This window comes from Polyodon spathula, chromosome 1, assembly GCF_017654505.1.
Source record: "Polyodon spathula isolate WHYD16114869_AA chromosome 1, ASM1765450v1, whole genome shotgun sequence".
NCBI lineage: Eukaryota > Metazoa > Chordata > Actinopteri > Acipenseriformes > Polyodontidae > Polyodon > Polyodon spathula.
The window spans coordinates 90,334,149-90,348,630 of NC_054534.1; the positions used below are offsets into that span (position 1 = coordinate 90,334,149).

The following is a 14,482-nucleotide window of genomic DNA, read 5'->3' on the forward strand; positions in this document are numbered from 1 at the left end:
GTTGTTTTTGTTAGTATAATTTAATTATTTTATCTACATTTGTAGGTTCTCTGCTTTAATTTTTTTTTATAATTTGCAATTATTTTTATTTTTTATATAGCGCCTTTCATAGTGGACCACCATCATAAAGCTCTTTACAAGATACAAGTGTGTGTACTAGGGTGTGTGAACTATGCATCAGCTGCAGAGTCACTTACAACAACGTTTCACCCGAATGACGGAGCACAAGGAGGTTAAGTGACTTGCTCAGGGTCACACAGCGAGTCAGTCAATGGCAGAGGTGGGATTAAAACCAGGGACCTTCTGGTTACATGCCCGTTTCTTTAACCACAATCACAAGGTACACCACTAACATGCTGGGGTTCAGACTTCAGATGCAAAGATTCACAGACTGAATGCCAGCAGGTGTACATTCTTAACTATATACAGACATGTCTCCGAAATGACAAACTGTAACAATGATCAGCTACAAGACAACTTCTGCAAACACTGCACAGCACGGCAGTTATAAAGTAGCCCTGCGTGCTTAAGGAAGATAATAAATGTAGATCAGCACCGAGCACAGCCAGGTACAGTGCAACATAAGTGTACAGTCGGCAAGGGTCCCCACACTCTGTTAATGCACTGCAATCCATAGGCCACTACAATCAGAAATTAAATACTGTTGCTCCTTTATCATTATATTCTAGATGTAAGAAGCATTTAAAATAAAAAAACAACACATCTATTGAACGTTAATATATTTGAAGTAGTTTTCTTATCATATATGCCTTAATCCACAACATCCATTCATATCTGGTTTGCAAATTGTGTCAAATTTGGTGGTGGTTTAGTTTATGGTCAGCTAAGCCGAGACCACTGTATTTTAGTCCAGGTCTACAGAGGTTAACGGTTAGTAAATGTTCCAACTGCACCATTTTTTTTTACATAATGGAAACAAACTATTCATATGTCTGGTTTGAAATCAAAAGGAACAGGACAGGCTGAAAATCCCACCCACACACAATAATTACTTTGTACCAGCTGCTCTAAATAAGTAATTACTATCTAAAAAAAATAAATAAATCTGAACTCCAGTACCCAATGCTGTGCAGTGCAGCACTAATTGAAACCCTGCCACCCGCATGTTTCCAAACTGGAACCAACATAAAAACATTCAGATGGGGTCACACCACTGCAACAAAAACCAGCCCACCGGTCTCTTTATTTTCATCTGAATGGGTTATTTCCCATCCCTGAATAAAATGGAAGTTTCATTCAGCAGCTTAAAACAAGACCACATCATAGGCATGCTATACTCTGAAGGTTGAAGTTATTGTGCAGATTCTATAGCATCAGCACTGCTTAAAGAAGAGGGAGGCATAGAAGAGTTTGATTTTCATACAACTGCTCAATACTGCAGTAAAGTGTAGCCAACAACAGTTAACAGAATATCAAATTAATATAATGCAAACATACGCAGAGGGCCCTCATAATCCTGCACAAGAGCCAATTATGAATATAAGACTGTAAGAAAAGTTTAAGAATGACAAGGCCATTCGGCCCATCAAGGCTCGTCCCTTGTTAGCACACCATTTTCCCCTACTGGGGGGGAGACACGATGACTATTTAGTTGTAATAGAAGCACAACCCCTCAAACTACAATAAATTGGGATAGGACACCCCAGAAAAACAAGGTTATTCGTCTAAGCTGATAATTTAAAAAATATTCAAATAATTATCATTCCTGACTGACTTAACCAGTGTCCCCCCACAAATGAACAAGCCTTTTGAAAAGGACAATTTTTTGCTCTTCTGTTTTCCCACTCAATGTCACTTTCCTGTGGTGGCCGCGGACACATGAGGACAAAGGCATTCATTGCAATGGTAAGTTAGATTCAATGCATGGATGAAACTGTTCCAGGAGGAAATTTGTAACTGTCAAAGCAACAGAGGGCAGTGGGATGCATACACTTCTACATCACAGAGACGAACAGTATTATAGTAAATGAACAATTTTACTTTGAAGTGTTTGAAAAGAAAAACAAACAGCAACACAGACCCAGTAAATTGCACCTACACATTTGAGCAAACCTGGCTCTCAATTCTGGACACACTTTGATAAATCCTTTAAAGTCAAATAATACAGCATCACTTAACCTAGCTTGTCAGATAATACTATTGTAATAGGACAGTATATTCTCTTTGGACAACAACAATTTACAGGCAATGTTGACTCACTGCGATGACAATGTTAATAACCAGCACAATTTTTAATAACCTGCACAATTTATTATTTTACTCCCTCAAGGCCAGTTGAGGAACCAGTGTCTTGTACAGTAGTTTGCAGTTTTCATAGGAATGAACAAATGAACGAATGACTGGTTGATATTTGTGCAATAGACCAATCTGGATGGTAAACACTCTGCAAAAAAACTGTGAAGGTGCATGAAGTTATCAGAAATACAATAAATACACTGGCTTCCCACTTCCCAGGCTGGGACTGGGCTGATTATAAAGGCCCTCGGGCAGTGCAAGATTCACGGAAATCTGCTATTTTAATAAGGGTCCTTCCAGATATACCCATTTTGTTCAATTTAATTTCTTAGTCTTTAAAGTTTCATATCTGTGACAGATTTAAATCTCAGAACTGAAGATGAAATAACCAACAAGTTATCTATAGTACAAAAACACCCCTGAACCTACAAAGGCTTCTGCAACATGTCTAGATAAAAACCTTTCAATGTTAAATTCTGTACAGAACTGTTTGCCCATGTTCCTTCTTAGAAAAGGAAAATAAACCAACTAAGCCAAATCAGATGGAATAAAAATACAAACATAAGCCAACATGCGGGGAAGTAGTAAAGTATTTAGCCAGATGTCTTTTCATCCCCTGATAAGACGCAGGCACTCAACCTTTCAAATAATAAAACATTCAGGAAATGTCAATACAACATTTAAAGCAGTTCTTATCAAAGTCCTTACCCTTTCAAAATAATACTGGGAACTAGTCAAGGACAACTGAATAACAGTGACACCTGCTGGGGAGAAATGGGACTTACAGTAGCAAGTCTGCCCACACAACCAGTTTATATCCTCTAATTTAAATGTACAAAACATTCACATCTGGAATATCTCTACATAGAAACAATATCCTCATGATTAGTTTATTAAACTTAAGCAGTCACAGTGTGATAGACTGTCTCTAAAATATTTCAGACAATTTATATTGCGTCTTTAGGAACGTAATATAGGAAGATACTGACAACATGCCCCACATGTCATCCAGTTCCTATCCAGTTTTAAATAACTTTAGCATAACTGAGGCAGAAGTGTTAAAGGGACTAGGAGCTCTTAAAATAAACAAATCCCCTGGGCTGGATGAGATCCTCCCAGTAGTACTCAAAGAAATGAAAGAAGTAATTTGTAATTTACAAACCGCTAACCAAGATCATGCAGCAGTCTCTTGACACAGGGGTGGTACCGACAGACTGGAAAATTGCAAACGTAATACCGATCCACAAAAAGGGAAACAAAACTGAACCAGGTAACTACAGACCAGTAAGCCTGACTTCTATTATATGCAAACTTATGGAAACTATAATAAGATCCAAACTGGAAAATTACCTATATGGTAACAGGGTACTGGGAGACAGTCAACATGGTTTTAGGAAAGGGAGATCGTGCCTAACTAACTTGCTTGATTTTTTTGAGGATGCAACATCGAAAATGGATAATTGCAAAGCATATGACATGGTTTATTTAGATTTCCAGAAAGCTTTCGACAAAGTCCCGCACAAAAGATTCATTCTCAAACTGAACGCAGTTGGGATTCAAGGAAACACATGTACATGGATTAGGGAGTGGTTAACATGTAGAAAACAGAAAGTACTGATTAGAGGAAAAACCTCAGAATGGAGTGTGGTAACCAGCGGTGTACCACAGGGATCAGTATTAGGTCCTCTGCTATTCCTAATCTACATTAATGATTTAGATTCTGGTATAGTAAGCAAACTTGTTAAATTTGCAGACGACACAAAAGTAGGAGGAGTGGCAAACACTGTTGCAGCAGCAAAGGTCATTCAAAATGATCTAGACAAGATTCAGAACTGGGCAGACACATGGCAAATGACATTTAATAGAGAAAAGTGTAAGGTACTGCACGCAGGAAATAAAAATGTACATTATAAATATCATATGGGAGATATTGAAATTGGAGAAGGAATCTATAAAAAAGACCTAGGAGTTTTTGTTGACTCAGAAATGTCTTCATCTAGACAATGTGGGGAAGCTATAAAAAAGGCTAACAAGATGCTCGGATACATTGTGAAAAGTGTTGAATTTAAATCAAGGGAAGTAATGTTAAAACTGTACAATGCACTAGTAAGACCTCATCTTGAATATTGTGTGCAGTTCTGGTCACCTCGCTATAAAAAAGATATTGCTGCTCTAGAAAGAGTGCAAAGAAGAGCGACCAGAATTATTCCAGGCTTAAAAGGCATGTCATATGCAGACAGGCTAAAAGAATTGAATCTGTTCAGTCTTGAACAAAGAAGACTACGTGGCGACCTAATTCAAGCATTCAAAATTCTAAAAGGTATTGACAGTGTCGACCCAAGGGACTTTTTCTGCCTGAAAAAAGAAACAAGGACCAGGGGTCACAAATGGAGTTTAGAAAAAGGGGCATTCAGAACAGAAAATAGGAGACACTTTTACACAGAGAATTGTGAGGGTCTGGAATCAACTCCCCAGTAATGTTGTTGAAGCTGACACCCTGGGATCCTTCAAGAAGCTGCTTGATGAGATTTTGGGATCAATAAGCTACTAACAACCAAACGAGCAAGATGGGCCGAATGGCCTCCTCTCGTTTGTAAACTTTCTTATGTTCTTATGTTCTTAAAACTGACTCCTAGGTTATGCACGTTATTATTTATTTCTTAGCACACAAGACTCCACACACAAAACGTGGTTTAAAGAATTACAAACAGCTAGTGCTGTTATGCTGTTAGCCTATTCTTTATGCACCCAAGCACACAGATACAATGAACTGACATAAACCTCCTGTTAATCTTTGTTCTGTAAAAAAAAAATAAAACTCCCATTGCATATGACAGCTGTGGGGTGGTAACCACTTTAAGAGGAGGCAGAAATTGACCTTTTCTTACCTCCCATTGTCCCGGCCTACTCCCCACACTCGGATGCTCACAATGGGCTGGGAATGAAGAGTTGAGCGATCCATGGGGTCAACCAGGTTCAGCATATTGTTCTCCAAAACCAGATACATATCCTTGCCCTAAAATCAAAACATAACAGCAGCATTAAAATAAACAAGTGGACCAGGTCCTACTTCAATAAAACCAATGTCTTACACATTACCCGTCGCCTCCTCTGAGCAGCAGATAAACCCCTGCTATAAACATAAAACACTTGCCATGGCTATTGTCGTCGATCCTTATCACAAATCAATCTAAAAGCAAACCATTTACATGTCACCTAACTGCTAAGCCACTAAAGTGCATAGCAATATTTGCAAACCACCAACTTGCTTGTAATAAAAGATCAAATACTGTACCACTATGCCTCCCCCAGCCCCTTATTTAATCCTTAAATCAATATGCCTCTAGACCAGGTCACGGACAGCCCCAATCTTGAAGGTTTTATAGGTGTCTTTACATCATAAGTGGCTTAAGATCTGCAGCACAGGTTAATGCTAACTAAGTAAGCCAATAACTGGATTTAATTAGGTAATTGAGAAATTGTGAACTTATTCGGACAGCAGAAACAAAAGTTTATAGTAACAGCAAATGCATGCTTGTTTTCTCAGGCAACTATGAAGTAAATTTATAGAATGAACACAGTGCCTCAAGAGGGATCTACTAAGAAGTTCTAAGGTTGCTGGAAAGGACGCTGGGTAAGTGACACTGATGCCAGTCAAGCCACAATTTTACATACCGTGAACTGTAATTCTTTTGTCGTGGGCCTGTAAACTAGACCTGCACCTAACATTTTTACACAGTGTTAGGTTCTCAGCTTGCATGCCTTCCTTTCAAAGCAGTAAGCCACTACTTCACATCCTAGATAGTTTCAGTGTCTTCAGGGTGAAGGCACGTTACTAAAAGTGAAGCCTGTCACTCAATAGGGGAAAGCAGTTGGTTGATGCAGTGGGGGCAATTTTACTCTCCACATGAAATGACTAAGGAAGAGCAAAACTACAGGAAAGAAAGGTTTTAACCTATTATAGTACCAGATATTATACGCTTACAAGTGAACATTTCAAGATCAATAATGTCACATGTTGTTGAATTACAAAATAAGGAAGCACAGTTTTTCAAACTAACTTTTTTTATTCAAAGCTGTAGTGGTTAAACTGTACATTGTTATATGAGAATGAGATTAAAAGTCAGGAAAACTTGCAAAGAAAATGTACAAAATGAAATTTACTGGTTGCATAAGTATTCAGCCCCTTAAGTCAGTACTTGGTAGAAGCAAATTTTGCACCAATTACTGCAATGAGTCTTTTTGGATAGGTCTCTATTAGTTTTGCATAGTAGGATGGTGAAATATTTGCCCATTCTTCACAGGAAAATTGCTTCAGTTCTGATAAGTTTGTTTGGGATTGTCAACGGACTGCAATCTTAAATTTTCGATTGGATTCAAGTCAGGACTTTGACTGTGCCACTCAAGAATATTAATTATCTTCATGTTCAACCACTCCAGTGTGGCTTTGGCTTTGTGCTTCTGGTCATTGTCCTATTGAAATGTGAATTTCCTCCCCAGTTTCAGAGTCCTGGCTGACTCGAACAAGTTTTCCTCAAGGATTCACCTGTACTTTGCACCATCCATTCTCTCCTCTACCCTGACAAGCTTCCCAGACCCTGCTGAAGAGAAGCATCCTCATAATATGATGCTGCCACCACGCTTGACAGTTGGATGGTGTTGACTGGGTGATGTGCAGGGTTGGGCTTGTGCCAGATGTAACGCCTGGAATTTTGACTGGGAAAAGTTAAATTTTTGTCTCGTCCGACCACAAAAACTTTTTCCACATGTCTGCAGTATCATCTACATGCTTTCTCACTAACTCCATACATGCTTTAAGATGAGGCTTTTTGAATAATGGGTTCTTTCTTGCCACCCGTCCATACAGGCCAGCTTTGTGTAGGGATCAGCTTATTGTTGATGTGTGAACAGTGACTCCTATCTCAGGCACAGAACTTTGCAGATCTCTCAAGGTCATTGTTGGCTTCAGAGTGACATCCCGAACCAGTTTCCTGCTTGCCCGGCTGCCCAGTTTCTGTCTGGGTGGTATGATGTATCTTCCACTTCATAATGATGGACTTCACTATACATAGGAGGGATAATCAGGGCCTTTGAAATTTTCTTGTACCCTTCTCCTGCTCTGTGCCTCTCTACCACTTTATCCCAGACTTGTTTAAATATACAAAGATTCTGTGGATGGTGTCAGATTATTAGAGTAGAATGTTCATTCCCAGAGGTTCCAAAGTTCCCAGTTTGAAGATAAACTCGTGTTCCTTCTGTTTCCAAGCAACATCTGTTCCATAGCACTGATTGATCACACAGACTGTGATGGCTTCAGCAGTGTGATCATCACTGTTGAAGTGACAGGCTACTGGAAATGCAGTGGTGTTAATACAAATGCTTCTTAAGTGTTCTACAAACCGGTCTGCTAAACGCCTTTTAGTTTCCCCTACATACAATTTGTTGCATTTCTTGTAGATAACGCAGTAGACTATTCCTTTAGAGTAAATGTAAAATGTTCACAAATGAATGAAGATTTAATGCCTCTAATCTCTCAGAATGAATGTATTTAGAGGTGTTACATTGTGGTCTATTACACAATTACTTTAAGTTTTTGTGTACATTTAAAAAAAAACGTAAATTTTTTATGTATACATATATATAAGATATAATATATATATATATATATATATATATATATATATATATATATATATACCACATACACACACACACACACACACACACACACACACATATTAGAATTGTAGTGATTCAAAATGGGTTCTTTTTGTTAAAGTTCTGATGCAACCTTTGAATGTAAACATCAATATCTCTTTTCTACTTTCATCTCTTTCATCTGAAGAAGAGACCTTTGAGCTCTTCAAAGCTTGTGAATAATTATTATTTAGTTAGTCCAATAAAAAGTATCACATCTCCTTCTCTTTGTCTGTTTTAATTCTAAAATTCTAGGCAATGCAAAACTTTTGGCCATAGATGTACATATATAAGACTATTCCATTAAATTTGAAATTTCGTTCAAATATCCATAGAATTGTACAACTAAATGAGTTACCGCAAAAAAACAGTTTTACACCTCTGCTTTGAGTGGACACTCATAGGTGGAGTTTTAAATTCATGGAATCCACCTGGGTAGTGTTCACTTTGGGAAGTGATAGCAAAACAGTTCCTATGTAAAAAGAGATCCATTCTTGCTCCTCACCTCTCCCCATATCCCGACTGTGTCTCGGATGTCGTTTTTGCAGTAGGAGAGCTGACGGATGCAGTTATTAACAGCAACACTGCTCTTCCCCGGAGTCAGGTCCTCCTCTGCCATTTCCACCCAGCCCAGAGAGCGCACTGCAAAGCACTGCAAACAACAAGGAATCTGAGTGTGTAGATACAGCAGAAACAGTGGATACAGAAGAAACAGTGGATACAGTAGATACAGCGGTCCATATTGGATTGAAATGTTGTTGTACTGAAGCTAGGTACTCTGCATTAGTGGTATTATACAAACTCAGATAATGGAGCCAGCATTTCCAGTGCCATTTTCGTGCCAAGTTAAATTGTAAGCAGTTTTCTTCACAGGATATTTCAGCATCTGTACGTTATATAAATTTGAATTATCTGTGGTAGAGGAGTGCGAGAGAACAGACTCCACTCAAGGTTTCAGTAGGGAATACCAACAATTCTAAATATGAACAACAATGAATAAGAGTACAAAACTAGAGTGGGGTCTGTTAAATATGCATGTGATAAAGGCCTAACACATGCATTCCTAGAGAAGATCTTTGATAATCCATTTGCAGCCCCCCACACCCCACCCCACCCCATTCAGAAAAAGACACACAGCCCATGACAGATTTAGTATGTATTTCTTTATAAGTATCCCCTAGTTACCAACCTGACTCTATATCATGCAGATGAACTAGCCTCCAGGGGTGCGCAATTTTTGGAAAAAAAAAAAAAAAAACCCCCCTGACCCGGTTCAAAATGCTAGAAAAATCTCTTGACCTTCTTAAAAATCTACTTGCCCCCTCACCGTCCGACAAAACACCGCCACACAAAATACAATTAGGTTTACTTTAGGGGTCATTTGCTTGTTAAACAATGAACCAATGCCCGTTTGCGACAATCATTTAACAATGGGTTTTGCTTGTTAAACAATGAACACAATCAATTAGTGAGTCATAACAAATGTTTGCTTAATTCAATGAAATAAAGAAAACGTAATTCAGTACAAACATACTTGCCAAAACTGAATCTAATGTTTGTGCACAACACACAGCAAAACAAAAAAGATTCTAAAGAAAAATGAATGAGTACATTTTAAAAATGATTTTGAAGCTGAAAGTCGTGCTAAACAGGTAGAATGGGTTAACAGACTGGTTTCTAAACTACATTACCCAGAAGAACGGCAATGACACTTGTTTAATACGTTTTGGTTTCCTATATGACCATTGGATAAAGAGACATAATTTTGTTTTGTGGGCGTTGCACGGTCGGTCTCACAGCAGCCTGAGTTGTGAGAGACTGAGGGTACTCAGCGAAGAGTCCAGTCAGAATTTTAACAAGGTGGCAGTTTATGGAGTAACTTCAAAGTCATACCAAAAATAATTATGTTAAATCACACCTACTGCCAAACACCCAATTAAGTACCTTTAAAAAAAAATGCATAGCATAACAGTAAAACTTCTTGTCCCTAACACAAATCTTTTTGTTTAGGGCATTGGGCGATATGAATTGCACACCCCTGAGCCGTTTAGACTTACTCCTGGTCAATTACTTAGATGTAAGGAAGAAATAGCATCTGTAGGCTTTAAATGATAAGTAATACTAAGTCACTGAAAGTAACAGAGGTCACGTGGAGAGAGCAGTAATACATTCAGCCTTTAGGTATCGTCAATAAGTTCACTAACCTCCAGGCAATAGTTCTTTGATAACCCTCAAATGCAGTTAGCAATTATATATGTGATTATGTCCACATGGGTGACTAATGAAATATTTAGTAAATTATTTAATTATACACACACACACATAGTTTTTAGTTCTGACATAAGAGTAGAAGGCTCTGATTAATTTTCTGTAAATGAGACTACACAGTGTCTCCCTGATCCCTTTATGATGACTTAATATTATACAGTGCTGGTTGGCTCAATGTGGGGATGTCAGCAAGCTCAGCAGGTGGTGACAATCGATGGCTGTCTGGAAACAAGCAGCCCCACACCACCTCTCCCAGCAGGAGTGTGTGCGCTACTGGGGGGATTCAGGCAAAACGAAGATCAAAAATGGAAGTTTAAATTTTGCATTGGATGCCGATTTCTTCAGATACACACAACGAAAAGCTGCAATGCATTAATGTAAGTGCACAATGTAATGTCTGTGTTCTACTTATATTGTATTAATGTGTAGTATTTTATTTTATTTATTTTTTTAAGTATTACTGTGCAGGACCTGCTTTAAGACTGTTACCTTTATTTTAAAATGTGCATCAATTAAATCAACTAATGCCCATAAATTAACCGATCAAATATTTCAATGGAGTGACAGCCCTAACACACACACACACATTATATATATATATATATATATATATATATATATATATATATACACACACACACACACACACACACACACACACACACACACACACACAGTGCTGTCCAGTCATAAGAATCACATCCGTCCCGATGTTCCCTGGATGCAGTGTAATGGGTCGACCACTAGATGTCACAAGTTCTTACACGTATGTACACCCATGAAAAATCCAAAGCTCCTTTTCCTTAACGAATTATGGATAATAGTCAATTGGTTAACTGCTCGTTAAAGTTAAATGACACCTCGTTTAAGCTTTGTGATGGGGGTATAGAGGTGTAAGGAAGCAGAAGTAACAAAAAGCAACCAAAACTCGAGTAAGAGATCTAGTGTTTGTTCCATTAAAGTACTGTTAGTGCTCCAGCTGAGAGCTAGATTTATTTTGTTTGTTTTATTAGCAGTTGTTTCACCACGGCAGTGTAAGAAAAATAAAACCAACACTGGTTTAAAACTGTAAATCAAGACTCGAGCCAGATAACTTACACTGTCCTCGGCCACTCTGACGCATTACAATTAGCAGAAGTGTGCCATCAGCAGTTTAACACACAGTATATAGATGTCAACGGTGCTCAATCACTGAAGACAATACATCAAAACAAGTCCTTGTGGGTAAGCAGCTTGTTACATGATCACAATTATGTTTACTCAAGGTTGCAGAATCCTATTTTACTACAGTATAGTTGAGAAGCGATCGTCTCATGAGGGTGCCTAGTTTAACTGCTGTGCGGTGTTGTGTGTAACGGCCTTTGAATTAAAATGACATTACAGTACAGTAATTTACTGTCAGGACTACCACTGCATTTAAGCATCAATACCTTATTTTCTGTTGCGATGTAAATCTCAGTTTTTCATTAAGCGGAGATGCAAAGCTCTACAATCCGGCCCCCAACCTCCCCCCCCTCCTCCGTCATCCTCCTCACCATCGCGTTGCAACCCCACTCCCTCTAAGCGCAAATCACACAGTAACACTGCTGTACTCCGTATGTATTCAATGAATGGGTATTCACTTAATTGAAACACGTTTTCACTAAAAGAGAACACAAAAATATACCTGCACAATGTAGTGGCACAGTCACGTTTAACTGCAAACAATGCAGTGTTTCCTGCAACATTGCACTATCCACACTGTGTACATGCTTAATCATGCGAGATGTGATCAGATTCTAATTCAAAAACAGCTTTTATTGTCTGTACACATCATTGCACTTGATCAAGTACCATATTGCATGTAGTCAGTTTGCCCCAAAATTATTCTTATAAGCAGATGGCTTGATTCTTACAAGCATTATAACGCGTCTCAGATATAACGCTCCTACAGCATATCCCCCAATTCCCTATACTAGTGATTCATGCAATATTTCTACAGTAAATACAGTACCAGTGTTGTTCAAACTGTAGTCAATTTCTCAGTCTAACTTCCGTTTCTGTCTCTCCCTTTTGATACAGTATCTGAGCTGAAGAAAAGCTGCGCTGGCACTTTATAACACAGACATCTTATTCAGCATTTGTTTTATAAATAAATAAATCTGAGGCCTATTATTATGTGGTTATCTTTCTTAATGTATTTACTTTTTTGCTGCAAGAGGAGCTGCGGCTTTCTCCAGGAGACTAGACGCTTCAGCCCAGCTCTGGCCGACGAACCCGGGGCAAGCCCATTCCCTCTTTCCCTCTCCCGACCCGCTCTCCTTCTCACACTTGGTTTGCTTGTCTGTCACTTCGAACTGAACTCCCAACCAATGTTTAAACAGGCTACTTACAGTTTAAAAACCGCTACTTAAAATGATCCACGAGTGGGAATGCTACCTTTTTTTTGTATGTTTTATTTTTTTGTAACAAATATAGCGTTGATTACACGGTACTTTATGCATGGTTAATTCATGGACATTTTTGCTTCACTATATGTGCATTTTAAAGAGGGAGTGTTGTGCGCGTTATAGCGAGTGAGCACTGTGTGTGTGTGTATATATATATATATATATATATATATATATATATATACACACATATCTATATATATAGTATATATAATGTATATGTACACACACACAAAGTATATATAATGTATATGTAGAGTGCATATATTAGTACCAGAATTACTTTTTACATCTAAGCCTTGCATATATGAAGAAACTAGCAAATCCCATATTTAAGACTTTGTAAAACGATACTGGTTCTGTACTAATCATATTCTGTAGTATCAAGTCCTGCCACCATGTGTTAACTATGAATAACTACACATTCCATATTTCAAATTTCCTTGTGGAAGGTTAACTGCGATTATATATAAACTTCAAAAACAGGGACATATGCTCTAAATGTGAGACATAATGAAACATGTTTTGGTAACATCTAAGAACATAAAATATTCTAAATGGGGTTTGTATTCCTTTTGGTGTATTTGTGCTGCTAAATCTAACAAAAATGTGGGATGAGAACCGTCCATAGCAATGTGGTATTACACTGTGGGTTTCATCTTGCAATATGGGACAGTCCTGGGGTATGACCAAGACAGAGTTGCATTATTTAAAACCAACCTGATTATAATGTCCATAACAGCTAAACGGCTCATGGTATGGATGGGGCACTGGCATGTGATCAATGTGCACTTCAATGTTGCAAGAATGACTAAACATGGGAATATATTTCAGTACTTAAATTAACCCCCAAAGACAGGGTTTTGTATGATTTTTTTATTATATAGTTTCATTTTACTTAATTTTGGTGTAACAATATTAATAAATCTAGACCTTGATTTGTTTAATAATGTTGGAATCAATCAAAGCATGCAATTCTAGGGAGTAGAAAAGCAAGGCTCTTACACCTTCTGAACACATGGGAATCATTTCAGTTAAACAAAATGTGAAAACAAGGTGATGAATGCTTCCACAAAATAAGGCTTTAAAAGTGCCAGTGTGTTACTAAAAAATGAGAAAGCCATGTCCTCCAAGAGGTAGCACAAGTAAACACAGAAGCTAAAACAGAAAAGCCCTGATATTTTCAAGAACTGCATTGGGTGTAGTTCTTTTTTTCCCCCCCGACACCTTGCAATATTGTTGAGATCCACAGGGACAGGGCTTTGGTGTCAACTGGTCTTTGACAGTAAATCTTTTAATTAACCCAATCAATAGATGTCTACATGATATATATATATATATATATATATTATAATATATATATTGTAATATATATAATATATATATATATTCGGGCATATATATATATGGGACCGGAGCTGGCTCTATCGAGATATTATTTATATATATATATATATATATATATATATATAATATAATAATATATATATATATAGTATATAATTATATATGCTTTTGTACAAAATGTAGAACAAAATATCCCCTAAACTTGAAATGAGTCATGACCATGCTAAAAAAAAAAAAAAAAAAAAAAACATACCATATTCCAGAGGTGCCTTTGAACAAGGTGAAGTTGAGAATCTACATCCTGGCCCAGCTCTCCTAACAGATTAGCTGAAGACGCAGGATAAACTAAATTATTCACCAGTCTAGTGCCTTCTGTTGAATTTAGTAAGATCTTTTCCATCAACAAAAATGTAGAAAGAGAGCATCCCAATTGTCACACTTTATTCCACTTTCTGTTAACCGTGGCACTAACTGTAACCGAAAAA

The 14,482-nt window shown here is 37.7% G+C and overlaps 1 protein-coding gene across 10 annotated transcripts in view; it reads right to left on the minus strand.

Annotated features, from left to right (window-relative positions):
• The window catches only part of LOC121324054 (amyloid-beta A4 precursor protein-binding family B member 2-like), a 121,744-nt gene that overhangs the window by 34,758 nt on the left and 72,504 nt on the right, over positions 1–14,482 (minus strand). For all 10 annotated transcript variants that reach the window (XM_041265551.1, XM_041265545.1, XM_041265500.1 and 7 more), the window contains 2 exons: positions 8,459–8,605; positions 5,145–5,272 (listed from right to left, as the gene is read on the minus strand). In XM_041265551.1, the coding sequence (XP_041121485.1) occupies positions 5,145–5,272; positions 8,459–8,605 (275 nt within the window). The remainder of the gene's footprint in view (positions 1–5,144; positions 5,273–8,458; positions 8,606–14,482) is intronic.